The 16578-nt window shown below is 31.0% G+C and overlaps 1 protein-coding gene across 2 annotated transcripts; it reads left to right on the forward strand.

Moving 5' to 3' along the window:
- The first annotated feature begins 780 nt into the window (after positions 1 to 780).
- Positions 781 to 10860, forward strand: LOC108548564 (vicilin-like seed storage protein At2g18540). 2 transcript variants are annotated; one of them, XM_017901576.1, is made up of 2 exons: positions 781 to 983; positions 9505 to 10860. In XM_017901576.1, the coding sequence occupies exon 2, from the start codon at positions 9614 to 9616 to the stop codon at positions 10805 to 10807; it is 1194 nt and encodes a 397-aa protein (XP_017757065.1). In that variant the 5' UTR covers positions 781 to 983; positions 9505 to 9613; the 3' UTR covers positions 10808 to 10860. The 2 variants fall into 2 exon arrangements, with proteins under 2 accessions (XP_017757065.1, XP_017757066.1); XM_017901577.1 differs by lacking the exon at positions 781 to 983 and adding an exon at positions 1355 to 1415.
- The last annotated feature ends 5718 nt before the right edge of the window (positions 10861 to 16578 follow it).

Genomic DNA, 16578 nt, shown 5'->3' on the forward strand with positions numbered 1-16578 from the left:
TACAAAATGTGAAGATTTTAACCGTTTGCTTCGAGAAGCGACGTGGGAGAGGAAGAGAGAGACAGAGCACGGTGGAACGGTTCGCAACGGTTCGCAAAACGGTCCGAAAATGACTATACAGTTCGATCGACGAAAGATGAAAAAATGCGCAACGTTGTCGGTACGAGGCAGGAAATTTCATGTGGAACGGCGAGAAGTAACGCAATCGCAAGCATACGCGCCTCCAGGTTCGAAGGCAGGGTCGTAGGAACTTACCTGGTGGGTTCCGCACGAGCCTATCAGAGGGATGGGTTTAAAGAGGCCGCGCAGCATAGCTTCGGCTAGCGTGTGCCTTGACGCGGAAAGCCGGTTAGTCGGTCTCAATCCTGTGTGTCGGTCGCATTTACCGAAACGTTCCACTCCGCTTCGAAGTGTAACCGTGCCTTTTTCCGAACTTTCGCCGAATATCCTTTCGATTGGCTCGTGAAAAATCGTCGTGCGTGATACGAGAATTCTTTTCGGTCGAGAAAAAACCTAACCTATATCTCGTTCTTCGTCAAACGTTTGTCACGAAGAAATTCGATTGTGTGAACTTCCCTGCGAGCCCAGTGCACGTGGACAGGATTTATAGCTATTACGCGTCTTCGAGCCTGCGCGTCAGAGGGTATGTTGCTTTTGTTTTCACGCTAATTCTAGACAGCGCACGCGCGTGATCGACAGTGTAATAGACGTTACGGTTTCGTCTCGTGAACGCTCGTCACGTGTGAATAGCACGGACGCTGCGTGCGTAGTAGCGTTGTTTCCCTCGTTCGTTCGGCGTTTTGCTTTCGAATCTTCGTTTCCAATATCGGAGAGGTTTCTTGTCTGTTGAATTTGTAACTGTACGAAGCAGCTCGCGACTCATACGTGATTCTAAACGTCGCTTTTCGTAACTCTATGGAAATTCGTACGTTCGTTGTGTATTCGTCAAATTAACCAAGTTCGCGAGTAGGGTCAGCCATAATGTAAGTTGATTTTCGAGGCGTAGAACGATGAATAATCTTCGCTCGAGTGAAATATTAAATATAAGTGTACGAAATAAATTCTGCGCAAGTGTAATGTAACACTGGATTGTATTATCCACCACGGTATCAGGAACGTCATATACACATGATACTGGCTTGTACGTACGCACAATGCACGTATCGTTTTTGTTATTTATGAATTTAAAGAATGGTTCATTAAAGACGTGCGTTATTAAATTGATAGTGCTAGTGGGGAAGTGATATCGAAGCTGCAATAAATGTAGCAAGTTTATTGGAATATTTTATTTAGCGTTTATTGCGTTACGCGTAACATAGTTATATTTTCGGTACTCCATGTTGGAATATGAAACCGCAAACTTCGAGGCCACAGTATCGCGGACTTTGATTGCAGCTCGCTGAATTTCTTTAATAGTAAGACAAATATTACTTTCTGATGGCATGAACGAATGTATTATGTTCTAAATAAGAGATAGCAGTTATGACCTCTTGACTGGCCGAGCGTCTGTTTTGAATAGAAGTGACTCAGAGTGATGTACAAATATTTTGAGAGGATATTAAATTCAATTTTGGAGACGGGATTTTTTTAAATCTGACTGATTCTGATTTATTCGCGAGTTTTTAACGTTTACTTCTATGTAGGTAAAGTTTCATATATATTCGTGCAAGATCATATAAAGTTATGTAAAGATATATAATAAATGCTACTATATAAAAATTAAAAATAATATAAAATACTATATGAAAATTACTAAAAAATAATATAAACTACAAAATTTTATTCTAATACTGTAACACAAAAATTGTATTTAAAAATAAGGTAAAACTTTATCCAAAAATTATATAAAAATTATATTAAAGAATAATATAAAATGTATAACTATATTCTAATAGAGTAACACGAAAATTATATTTAAAAATGACTTAAAATTTTATATGAAAGTTACATTAATCCAGAATGTAAATTATAAATAAAAATTATATAAACCATATAAATATGTTATAATATATAGTAATACAAACTATATTTAAAAATAAGGTAAAGCTTTATCCAAAAATTACATTAAAATATAATAATTATTATATAAAAATTATATTAAAGAATAATATAAAATGTATAACTATATTCTAATAGAGTAACACGAAAATTATATTTAAAAATGACTTAAAATTTTATATGAAAGTTACATTAATCCAGAATGTAAATTATAAATAAAAATTATATAAACCATATAAATATGTTATAATATATAGTAATACAAACTATATTTAAAAATAAGGTAAAGCTTTATCCAAAAATTACATTAAAATATAATAATTATTATATAAAAATTATATTAAAGAATAATATAAAATGTATAACTATATTCTAATAGAGTAACACGAAAATTATATTTAAAAATGACTTAAAATTTTATATGAAAGTTACATTATTCCAGAATGTAAATTATAAATAAAAATTATATAAACCATATAAATATATTATAATATAATACAGGCTATATTTAAAATATAGTAAATAAGATAGTAAATAAAAATTATATTGAAACTATATTGAAATAGTTATTATTTAGTATATTAAACTATATTGAAATAATTTATAATATAAATTATTGTATTACAATTAATATTAAAAAGATGCATTTAATTTTATTATAGCCACAAGATATCATTAATAACTTTTCACAGTATTACTCCCAATAGTTTGATTTTAGTATCATTACGTTTAGCAAAATGTAAGTTCAGCCTTCTATTTGAGATAGTTTAACAATAGGCGTCTCGCACGATTACACGGATAAGTTACATCTCATGGCGTCTGAAAGAGCAGCTGTTTTCTGGGAACAAGCAAATCGTAATTGTGAAACGTATACATCAAAGTCAAAGCACGTACTGCGTGAGTTAGATCTCACACCTTCTCACAATACGTGTACAATAGCCAGTTTATGTATACGTAATTATTTCACCGAACTCAAAATCTTCTCGTTGATATTATCGGGCCTGAACTATCTATTTACAATTGATCTCTAAATGATTAGCTTACAATGCTAATGACTCTCATTACAGTTGTACATGTTATACATTAAGTAATATAATTAAAATTTATCACAGCATCTTTCAAGTGAAGAATGTTTTCTGATTATTAGTACCACATCCAGCCATACCGTGTTAAATCGTACAGAATTTGATACTGTTCTTGCCGATTTTAATTAGTCATTGAACTCGCCGAGATTTCTGAGTTTTCCTTGCAATCAATTTTAGGATATTATTAAATAATAATATTAAATAAAATTAAATCCTAACCAAATTCTATTAATTATCTATTATCTATTATTCCAAATAATTATATGAAAGAAATTAATAGATAATAAGAAAATTATATTATTAATAAAATATCAAAATATTATTAAAATATAAATATATTATTAAATAATAATATTAAATAAAATTAAATCCTAACCAAATTCTATTAATTATCTATTATCTATTATTCCAAATAATTATATGAAAGAAATTAATAGATAATAAGAAAATTATATTATTAATAAAATATCAAAATATTATTAAAATATAAATTATATTTTTGAAATATACGTTGCTGGTATTGGTATTTATGTTTGTATCTAAATTACAACAATTATAGGCAACAACAATCAATTGTTATTAAAATTTTCATTAAAATTGGAATATTTGAAATAGTTTTAAAGGTGACGGCTTATTTATTTAAATTTTGTTTCGTAAAACAAATATTTGCAGAAGCTAGGAATTTTAATGATATTATAGAATAATAAAAAATGAAATCAACCGATCGTGGGAGCTATATTAATTAGCCATCCGATACGTATTTTTTCTCACACTGTACGGAATGCACTAATAATAGTAATCTCGATTTCCATGTATCTTCGAATTTTTTATACTTTCAACCTACTGTTGCAATCTAATATTAAAATATTCAATATGCAACATAAATATTCGAAGATTCAAATAATTATTCAAAATTTCAAATGAAGTAATCAATATATTACTTAATATAATATAATTTTTATTGTTTCAAACGAAACGATTACCATTTCATACTATAAATAGATAAATTATTATATGGCCAACCGAATATTATAAATTAGGAAAAAAACACGCAGAGTGATATTATATTTTAATTAAAAGATTAATATGGCGTTGAATATGATAAATAAATTTAATTATACGTTAAATTATTATTATTTCGATCGAAAGAATACAAATTGTATTAAGTAATATACTGATTATTTTGTTTAAAACAAACAAAATTTTATTAGGTAAAGTTTCGACTATTTTGATTAATAATATACAATTCCAATTAAAAATATTCGACATCAGAAATATTATTTTGTATCTGTTTAAAAAAATGGCACTATCTATACCAAAATATGACACTGCTTATAGGTCAAATATTTATTAAGGGAAATACATTCCACCGGGGCAAAGGAAAAATATACAGTGACTCATTAATATTCGGACTCCACGTTATTCGACAAATAATTGCATTTTTAATATAATGTAATATAATATAAAAATATAACAAAATATCTATCACAGATAGCAGAGACATAACTATTGTTTATTTATTGTAAATAATTTTTTGTATAATAAATAACAATTTATGTCAAAATTTAATCTCACAATAATATTCGAGCACTTAATAAATCTAAGTAAAAATAATTAAAATAGTAATATTTGTAAAAATTAAGTACTGGATTTGATAGATCTTTGCTTCATTAATATATTAAATAATATTTATTAATAATAACCATAAGTCTTATTTTTATTTTGTATTTTATTATTTATTTTTCCCCCCCGTTGGGTAGCCTAAGTTTTTGCATAGGTATGACCATAAAACTGTGTCAAACTCATTACCTTAATTTAATAATTAAAATTTTTAATGTATCTGAGTATTTTTCCAAATTAAAAATTTTCTTTTCTCTGATTTGTTTCGTTATGCTAACAATTTGTCAAACTAACGAATTCGGTACTTTTTTAATTTTGTAATTATAATTGTAATATTACGTATATGCAATACACTATTATCTAGCATTGCATACAGGTACGGAGAAGTAAAACAATCTGGCATTTGAATATCGATGAGAGTGACTGTAGTCCATCTTCATAGAGTCAATTTAGCCATGAATTAATGGCGGTGATTTAGCGTAGGGTAGCTGAGCCGTGTGAGTAAATTTGGACTGACCGAAATTGCCGTGTGAAGGTTCCCAAAGTGTAATCAAGTCCCGTAAGGAAAAGCGAATTGAACATACCGTTAATCCAACATTAATTTTATTCTAAGTACCTGCGTGTTACACACGTCGTATGCAAAATGCAAATGTTCCTTGCGACTGTGTTCAGCTTTGCACACCGTGAACTTTTTGTTGCAGAAATCACTAGCTGTTACACGCTAAGCAACGTAATCCATTACATTGTGCAATAATAGATCGATCGACACGTTAATTAGGTACTATACCGATTACACGATCAGCGGAAAAAGCAGTTCGATGGAATTGCGATTAGCCGAGCGGTGCTTAAATCAATAAGACGTTCGAAATTGATCTGATTAAAAAATTGAATCCCGCTATTTAGCGATGACTTATCTCGGAGAAATTATTTAAATTAGGCTCTATCCGAGCATCGAAGGCAAATCTGATCGCGGGCCTGTTGGTACCTGAAACGTTTCAGTGTAGTCAGTAGTACAAAGATAATTACGCTGCGTGTAAGTAAAGCAACTGGATATTTTTCTCTATCCTTCGCTGTGACAAATTTTATAAATTAATTTTTTATAAATCATTCGGGTAATAATTCAAATTTTGTTAGTTGATGAATATGTTGGTTAATTGCTTGGAAAATAATTTTGGCGATCTTTAATTTTGGTTCTGGTGATTTTTATAAATATATTATAAGAGTTAATGTTTTGAACAAATTTTTGGGATATATGTGACCAACAAATTTTCTTAGTTTTCGAGATATTCGTAAGTAATTGACGATTATGTTGAATTGTACCTATAGCAGATGATAAAATGAAAATTCGGTCTATGTTTCCAGAGTTTCTTCAAAGTTATGTAATATATACAAATTTTAATTTTCTTTTAATAATATGAAGGAAGATTAATTTTTATATTTATATTTTTTCTATAAAATTTACCCGTTTATGTGAAAAATGGTTGCTTCTAAATAATGACACAAGTATGGAAAAAATAGATAAGGTTTAAAATCGCTGTTATATTAGATTGAGAAAACCAATGAATTGGAAATATCGACTATTGCTGCATTTTCGAAAATATTTCAAAAATAATTCTTCTTTTTTTTATTGTCAATAGTATCATGTAGTATTGACATTCCCGTTAAAAATCAAAATTGATTTATAATATTTTTTGATCATTTTTTGATGTGATATACCACTTTGAAGATACTTGAAAAATACTGAAAATCATAAAATTTGCCATTATTTTGTCGCGTTCCGTATATGTATATTCGTAACAGTGTGTGCATCAATATCGATTGCTTTATAGGTGAATTAGTTAATTTAAAATTAACCCCTTTCTTTTGTTTATATGGTCCAACCTTTTTTAAATGATATAAGTTCATTTATTTATAAATTGAAATATTTAAAGCTTCAAATTCAAATGTATATAATATATATATATAACTTGTTAAATTTTATCGTATAATAATACAATTATTATCAGTATAAAATTATTATAAGAAAATAAAAGATTCTTTTAGATAAAAATCAGCTTATACGGCTTTTAATAATAACAAATTGCGAAAAACATGAACAGCACCAATTCTAAATTTATATTTTAATCGAAGTTGGTTTTTCACAGTGTATTTTTGTAATATAAAAAATAATAATTAAAATATAGATATATAAGTAAATGTAAAATTGGCTTTATTAAGGAATATTTTCTGTTATATTATAAAAGAATTTATAATAAAACAACTGTGAATATAAAGAAGAAAATAAGAATGGAAATATTCCTGCGAAAAAATTAATTACTCTTATATAAAAAATCAACATCATTGTCAAACCAAATTCAGATGTCATTGTCTCTTTTATAGCCATTACTATTCATTGTAATAAGCCTGTGAAATACGAATTGCCTAAACCTAATTGATGCTATGATTTAATAACAACGATATCAAATAGTGCCCGCGTTAGAACCTGTTATTTAAATAAACACAAGTTAACCACTTGAGACTTGAGAAGCAAAAATAAACGGAATAAAAGGCATGAGACTTCTCATCGCTTCATTTAAACGATAACACCGTTAGCTTGTTTATAATGTTGTTTTAAAGACGTTAGCTACTTGCTACTGCAAAGACTTTAAGACTGGAACACAAAAAATTTGTAGGAATTAATAATTAACGCGATTAGAAAGTTGTTTTAATTATTGATTATTACGAAAAGATTTATGCTACTTTTAAACAAAACATTTTTGCAACTTTTAAACAAAACATTTTTGCAATTACAGTTATACTTCTTTTAATTAATTTATGAGGGTATTGCACAGCATTAACTGTGTTATTATAACATAAATATGGGAAAAAGATCCCTATGCTTAATTAAAATTGGCATTAACTAATTTTTCTTTTTTTTTTTTTTTAATTGGACTTATATCTTAAAGAAAAAAAATGACTCATATATAGTTTAGTGATTTGTTATAGATACACACATATTTTTTTTTTTTTCATATTCTCTCATTAAGCTTGCAATTTATTTTGCAACATTCGGCAAGCTTGTTTATATTTGGGTGTGAGGTAATAACACGTATTTTCCCAGTGATTTATACTATTTACTATCGCGTTAGATCCGTAGGATGCTTTTTGTTCAGTCTTCTCCGAATAGGAGATACACAAAATTTGATGTTGGTCTTAATAACAACTTTTTGAGAATATTTTGAAAGCCAATAATTAAAAAATTGTTCAAGATAATTCCTACTAATACTTACTACTATTACCACTATTATCGTTACAATTATTGTTTTATTACTATGTTTATGTTCGTATTTTCTCTGTTTCACTATATTCTCTTCTATTCTGTATATAGCAAAGGGTACCTCCCGTTTAAACAAATATATAATTATTATTATTAAAATGTTGATTGCTATAAGATATTTAAAAATTATCGAAATTTAAATGTGTAATTACCAAATTTCAAAATAATTACTAAATACTGTACTATTTCATAAAGAAAGATAATATACGAAGTGCAAAAGATTCTTTTAGGAATAAAGATTTGCGACTAGTTCTGTAAATAAGATAAATATAGTGATTTCTGGAATGCAAATTTGGAAGGTAAATCTGAATCAAAAATATTTCTAAAATTTATATTGTCGATAATTGCTACGAAATTTCCGAAGCTACTATACTGGGAAGATGACTCTTAATTGCGACTGAACAAAATTATAAAAATCGTTAGACAATATTAAATATAAAATGACATAAGAATATGTCAAATATTGAAATAAAGTATTTAGTTTCATGAACCTCAACTTTTGACACGAGGCTCAGTGAACTCTACATGATACATTTTCTTACACAATTGACATCTTTTTTTCATTTTATATATAACAATTAATATAACAATAATTCGTTGATTTTTAAATTCAAGTCATCTCTTATTCAAAAATTCTATTCGTCGTTATTCTCATATTTACAGAAATTGACTCCGAGGTAACTAAATCAAAAAGTGAGAGAGAGAGAAAGACAGAAAACCAGAATCAAAACTACCAAAATATCGAAAACTGATTAAATTTTACAAAATTAAAATATTCGAATTATTTAAAATTTTTAATCATAGTCATTTAATTCACCGTGGCAATCTTCCAATTACACAAGGTGCGAAAACAAGTTTATAATTTCTAGGACAGTAGTGCTACCTAAATGCAGCAACACGTGTCAAAAAATTAATATTTACAAAGTTGCATGCCATGTTTTATTTTCACTCCAGCGAGTAACTTGTTAACCTCAGAGGCAACTGGTTCGTATGGAAACAATAAATTACCTGCCAGGAAACACCGTAACAATATCTAAGTACGTGTGCAAATGGAAGGTTACGTGGAAAACCATTTGTAACCAGAAAAGGAACAAGTGATAAGGTCTTTGGTTCTTTCCACCAAACTACAAACAAGTTACTCGCGTGAACAGAGAGAAAAATTATTTATCAATCGTTAATAATATTTATAAATCGTTAATGAGACCCTTCTGTCCCATTTCCTGGGCATTATTTACCCCAGAAGGCGTAAACTTCTTTCTCCACGCTGCATAATAACCCAATAATAAAACTATCTTCTAATCCCTAATCTAACAAACCCAATATCCACACGAGTTATGAAACATTGACACTGAGTATCAATAATTGAGTGTAATAATTTCCAATTTTTCCGTATGTTATTGCAAAAGTCGTCCTCGAATGAGTAATTTTGCAATTTATTTTAATTTTTGTACATTATTGTAAGAAATATGGTGGATCTTGTAACAGAAAGTCTTCGAGTCACTGCTTCCGGACGTAAGAGAAGGAAGCTAGGAGTGCAAAGGATCGAGATTCTGAGACAAAGGACTTAGGACAGCGAGAGCTAACCGGAGGAAGCATGGAGGAGGGATCAAAGGAGGAAGAGTGGCAGGTAGACGCAATAAAAGCAAGCGATTTCATCGCGAAACTAAGACGAAGTAGACGGAATCGAGAATCGTACGACGAGATCGCGGAACTAGAAGCGGAATTGCGACGGGCTTACATGGCGAAGGAGCTGCGCGTGCAGCTGATAGAAAGGGAGACCGAGCGTTACATCGCGAATGTACGAAAACAACACGCGGCACAAGTGATGCGAGAGGAGCAGCAGGCGGTCCTCGAGGACGATCTTCAGCAAAGATCGATGAGCCGTAAGGAGTCGGAGGATTACAGGAAGGAGCTGACGTCTCAGATAAAACGGAAAGAAGAGGAGAAAAGTTTGATGATGGAGGAAGCTCGCCGCGAAAGGGAAATCCTGACGGAAATCGATAGGATAAGAGAGCACTGCGAGAGATTTAGGACGCAAGAGATGAAGAACGAAGTGGCTGAAAGCATGAAGCGAGAACGTTTAATCTTTCAGGAAATGAGGGAAATCCGCGAACAGGAGGACAGAGAGGCAGAGGCAAAGAAGCGTTTCGAGGACGAGCTGTATTTGAAGGAGATCGATGAGAGGGCAGAGAAGGTTCAGAGGCTTCGTGACGAGCGGTTGCAGGAAAGGGAACGTACAATGGCCGAGATTGCTAATATACTGATAAACATAGAGACCAGGAACAGGGCGAGAGAGGAGATGATAGCCGATTTAATAATCGAAGACATAAAGAGCGAGTTGCTGATCAGCGAGGAGGAAGAGGATACGGCGAGGAAGAGGATGAAGGAGCAGCTGGCGGCTGATTTGAAAGAGCAAATTGTTTTCACGGAAGAGTGTAAACTGCGCTTTGTCGAGCAAGATAGGGCGTTCGCAGAAGGAATTATGAGAAAGATTACAGAGGACGAGAAAACTGCCAGACTCACCGCCGAGGCTAGACGCAGAATGCGAGTGCAGTATCGCGAGGATCTGGCTCGCTTGATCGAAACACGCCGTAAGATTCGAGAGGAGGAAATTCTCAGCATGGAGCTCGCTGCTAAAGAAGAAAATGGACGAGAAAAGGTTAAGCTAGACCGTATTAAAGAAGATAGGAAACGATTGTTGGGGGAGCATGTGCCGAACGTTGCTGGTTTTGTCGATATAAATTCTCTCTCCGAGGAGGAGCGACAAATTGTCCAACAGTTTAAATAATTTCACCGTCCTTCCATTTTTAATTAGTCTACCGAAACTGTCAGAGAGACACGATGCGCTTGTACGATCATATAATAAATTCACAGGATAGGAAATATATCAAACCATGTTCTCTCTGTCGAATTTCTCAGAATATGCTAGAATATTGTATTATTAAAAATTGAAATATAAAAATATGAGATTCGACAGAAAATTTTTTAATTACATTGGCGAATTTATTTAACGAGAATGATTAACTGGAAATTCAACGTGGATTATGAAAATTATAAGAATATTAAAATTGAGCCGTATACTGTAATAAAATTAAGATTATACGAATGATGAATGATGAATTATATATTTGCGAGGAAGAAATGATTAAAGTCAGGTGTAAAAATAAATTGTCATAGCATAAATAAATGTTATCAATTTGCAATGTATTTTTCTCAATTATTTTAGCTATAAGAATTTTTATATTTCGTTCAATTATTTCTTCTTGTATTTTCAAAATCGTTTTGAAGAATAATGATTTTGTAAATTTATTACGTATTCGTGTATTGACCGTGAGTTTCTGTTTCCACTCGTGTTTGTATTTATAAATGTATGATGTTATTATATGGTTCCTGTCATTGTTGCTATTATTGCCATCGATTTGCATTATTAATTTTCTCTGTCTATTTTTGAATACATAAATCAAGAATACATGGACATAATCGTTGCTTGAAGAAATACTAATCTTCTCCTTATTTATGATTCGATTTAAATATAGAACGGAAGAAAATAATTTTAAATAGGGACAGTAGTAGGAAGCAAACTATGATATTATCCAAGTTTAATAATACAAACACGAGCAAAAATAAAAATTCTACTAGTCGAAAGTCACGATTAGTATATCTATACCTGAGGAATTTTCAAAATTATTCTTTTCGAAAACGAAGCCTTAGTTTAAAAATATTATTTTATATTCTCTACTCATTTTTGCATCTAAAGTTATTTTAGAGCAGAATTAGTACAGTTATTAGTCGGTAACACCAGAATTTTGGGAACACCCTGTATAAAGCCTATTAATTATTTAATGATACTTCGTAGACACTGGCAAATTAATCACATTATCACCGGGAAACTTTGGTCCCTAATACTTTTTGGGTTCTTCATAGAGGATAGAACGAACGTACCCCTCTACACCTGTCGACAGGTGTTGCCAATTATTAAAACGCTTCGCTTCCTTTGCGAGGGTCTGAAGAAGTCAGTTGCTTAGTCGCCTGAATTTGAAACTGTCATATCTTCGAGTAGTTGGTTCATACGAATTATTGCAACAGTTTCATTAAACGTTATTGCCTCTGTACAATGACATATGAAATTGCAGTGGTTATTGAACTAAATTAAAAAATTGCGAGTCGTATCGTCAAGTTTGAATGGGAATAAAATTATGAAGAAATATTACAGTTAATATTACAATTAATTAATAAACCAGTATGCAATTTTTTCAATAAAAATTTTATAAAGAAAGCAATTCTGATTTGGATAAAATTTTGAAACTAATAAAGAGTCTAAAATTGTTTGAGCTATTTTTATCGTAAATATACAATTAGTTAAAATATTTAAGAATATATATCTACTCGTGAGATAAAATTATCAAAGGAGGAAATAAATATGCAGATATACAAATAATATACAATTTTTTTAAACAAAATTGAGGTAAATTTGTTTAAATTTTCGTGTAATGTACATTCTCGAATATTTGATCAATTTTCTATACTTTGAAATTGATTCAACTGAATTCCAACACTATATTTCTTGAATGGTCCTTTAAAATGCATTAAAATATTCAAATATTTTCTTTCATACCTTCTTATTGCATATATCACATTCTCGTGCATGATACTTATCGTGTATATTATAATACTAGTATGTATTATTTATAACTACGAAATTTATAAATCATTTGTAACGTAAATTAAATTTTTCTTAACGAAGTATGCAAAGAGACTTGCAATAATTGAATTAAATAAAATTTTCTCTGCTAATATATGTAAAAAGAGTTGCAAAAATTGTAACATTTAATAAAAGTTCAATGTGATGAAATTTTATCATTTTAATTTGTAATGTAAATTCAATAAATTCAATAAATTCAATAATCATTTGTAATGTAAATTCAATTTTTCTTAATGAAGTATGCAAAGAAACCTGCAGTAATTGAATTAAATAAAATTTTCTCTATTAACGTATTTAAAAAATATTGCAAAAATTGTAACATTTAATATAAGTCCAATATGATGAAAATTTTTCATTTTAATTGTTCCTCTGATAAATGTCATCTATTAAAATGTGATAAAAGTATGATAAAAATGGATATTTAAATATTTTTCTAAAAAAAAAGAAATAAAGAAGAAAATAAATTTTTCTATGATATGAAACATTTACGTTTTACAAAATATTTTTATCTTTACAATAGATATTATCCATGACGATGCAACACATTTAATAAAAACTTAGGGAGAGAAACTTGTATACTTTTATGTATGTTTTTATATACCTTTTGGTATATAGAAAAGACAAAGTTGGGGTTAACTGCGAAAGTTAAATTGGAACAGTGTAAACGGAAACAAGTGTTTCAGTCCCTCGTGGATTTCAGCATCATGGACCCCAAACATCGACGCCAGCTACTCGAGCCCACGGCTTATTTCAAAAACTTTCATCCTATAAGTGAATAAATTTGACATTTCTAGCCCAAATTTGACATAAATGTCTGAAATATCTCAAACCACCTACTGATAAAAATTTTGTTTAAATTTCTGGTGAAAAGAATTCATCTCACTATGATAGAATCACCTTCCTTAATATATTTACATAAAAATTATCATTATTGACCGAAATCTACAGTAGTTAAATGCAAGTGTAGATTGGATACAAAATGAAGCAAACGAAATACATTTTAATGGAAAATATTTAAATATTTAAATATTTAAAGGCGAGTGCATTTCCTTCTGCATTTTCAACGTGCATCGCGGATGAATCATGCACGCTGGATATGAAAGACGAAGGCTGGAGTATGTATACCAATTTAATAGTTGGATTCTTTTTGTTAGTTTTTAACAAGTCACCGACAAAATACCGAGTACCTCGAAACAATGTTACCTAAATAGCCGTTCTCTTGTCCCTGGACGAGTTTAGGCTTCTTACCACGGATGAGTCATGCATCCTGTTCATCAAAAGTAAAGCTAGTTTGCCTACTTTACTCGTTGGTCACTTTGGATGTTCACTTTGAACACGTGGAATTCACATGAAAACAATCTTCGTACCTTTCACTCTGCGAATCATCCACGATGCATATCCAAATTGTGAACTGTACAGTTGCCTTGAAATAACACAAAAAGATCGAGTTAGTATCTTAGCTATTAGCCATCTCGGTATGCATAACACTCTCACGCTGCTTCGATATCTTTCTTCATCGTTTCTTTGTCACCCGGTATACTCGTAGACTTGGTCGACATAGTCAGTGATAAAAATGCGTGTAAATAAAAACGTTACTATTAATCTATAGTCAGTCAGAGAGGCAAACCGTCGAGTCATCTCTGCGCGGTATCTTCCACCTAAACGTCCAGATTTCTGTTCGCATCAACGTCCACTGGTACTCACAAAAATTCCTAGAACTGGACTCATGGAAAATCATCAACGCGAACACGTGATATACTGCTATCGTGTATCAGTATTTTTCTCATACTCGTCTTTTTCTCTGTCATCAAATTCTCAGAAGTCATCTCGTAGATAAGCCGTCCAGATATTGTCCCGTACTACAGGTTCTAAAACTGGCACTACTGTACCGCGAAGAATCTAAAGTAAGGGTTTGAGAAGTATCAAAGGTGAAGCCAGGCGGAGCAAACAGGTACCCCTCTCGCTCCTATGCGTCTCGTCAGCCATCTCATCTCTGCACAGTTCACCAACATGATTCGAATAGTTTTCGATTCTTTCTGCACAGTTATCCTGCCTACTATAGCTAAACCAAACTTAGAGGAACATTTTTGTGCTTCCATTTAGTTTTATTAGTTCGGAGATGTTACAAGCCCACTTCGAGGAAGTTAGGTGTCCTGAACAGTGGTAAAGTGAGGTAAAACTATAGTAGATCTACGATCTCAACGTGTCAATTGACCCCCGAAGAATGTTGACGATGATGAGTCGAGATATAATTCCTACGAGACTCGGCTGATACCCGGAAGCCTGAAACTGTAACAGAACTATGTAAACCCAGGTCGCGGAGGCCTAAAGTTCTTGCGCGTTGCTTTTGTTTTAAGGTGTTACGTAGACTCTCACCGTGTAATAGGTCCGCGTTTCTTGCGCCTGCCGTCGATGCAGAGGCGCAATGTTACTTGAAAGATTTCTGATTTGATTAATAAGGCTAACGTTGCCTCGCGTTTGACTCCTAACGAGCGGAATGCAACGGCTTAAGTAACGACAGAAGCCGGTACATCAAGCGTAGACTATTACGGTCCCCGTCTCTCCGTTCTCTGATTAATTCCCCCGATAAATCTTAAACGCGGCTGTAACTAAATTAAACCAGCTAGAGAACAGGCCGGTTTAAAGGTAATAGCAACGTCAATCGGTTTACCAATCTGTTCGACACCAATTTCCTTCGAACTCAGACTTGACCAGGTCAAGTTCAGCGTTGCTTCGTCAGCGTGCATGGGTTTTCAAATTGTATTCTGAAATTAGTCCTGAGAAATTCCATTTCGACGATTTTATTTGATATAATGTCTTCTCAGTGTTGGAAGTGTTCGTTTCATTCAAGTCAGAAGTGATCTCAGGAAATTTCATTTTGGGAACAAGGTTAGGTGTAATCTCAAGATATTTATGGGTCTATTATGTGCAAAGAAATTTAATTTCAAGAATTTTTTGGCATATATCTGCTTTTATTTTATTCAGGATTTTATTCGAGACATTTATTTTGAGGATTTCTTTGGTATACTTACTGGTACACGAAAGTATTCGAACGCTTATGTTTCCTGCGTTTTATAAGTAAAATGTAAATATTAACGCAAAGTATTTAAAACAAAATGGCGTATACAAGGAGAAGAAGTCGTAGGATTGTAATAATAAAATTAGAAAATGATTTAACTGCGTAGACAGCATTTATAGTGCGTTTATTGTAGATACGAGCCATGGTGGCGCTAGTGTGCATAATAGAAAATCATCTTAGAACTAATATACCTATAAACCATTGATACTTTGATATTATTTGATACATTGATTACATTGGATTACATTGATACTTTAATTCTATATAATACGTTCTATTCGAATATTCTTATGATCTACCAATGATGTGTGTTTGTAATAAATATACTGTAAATGTTGTACAGAGGGTGTCCCTGATAATTTGGACCATCCTAAGTATTTGATAAAAAATAATAAAATGGAGAAAAAGATTGTAGTATATTTTACTAACAATTATTATTTTGAAAATGCTAAATTTATTTCTTTTATTCCTGACCTTATATCAGCTTGAAAACTAGTTTATACTATTATTTATATTGTGTTGCATATGATATAAAAATTATACAATATTCTATTTAAAAAAATTCAAGATTAGTTTCCTTATTAGAAAAATTTTGCAAATATAAAAATTGCAGTTTCTTCAAATATTTATTATTTACGAAAAGAATGCAAAATCCATATATTGCGTTAAATTATTTTTTAATTTTACTGATTTAACGATTTAAGATCCTTTTCTTGTTATATATCTTCCGGTAATTATGAAAATGACTTAAATCAAAAATTAACAAAAAATTTTGAGT

This window comes from Eufriesea mexicana, unplaced genomic scaffold, assembly GCF_001483705.2.
Source record: "Eufriesea mexicana isolate 0111107269 unplaced genomic scaffold, ASM148370v2 scaffold1674, whole genome shotgun sequence".
NCBI classification, from domain to species: domain Eukaryota; kingdom Metazoa; phylum Arthropoda; class Insecta; order Hymenoptera; family Apidae; genus Eufriesea; species Eufriesea mexicana.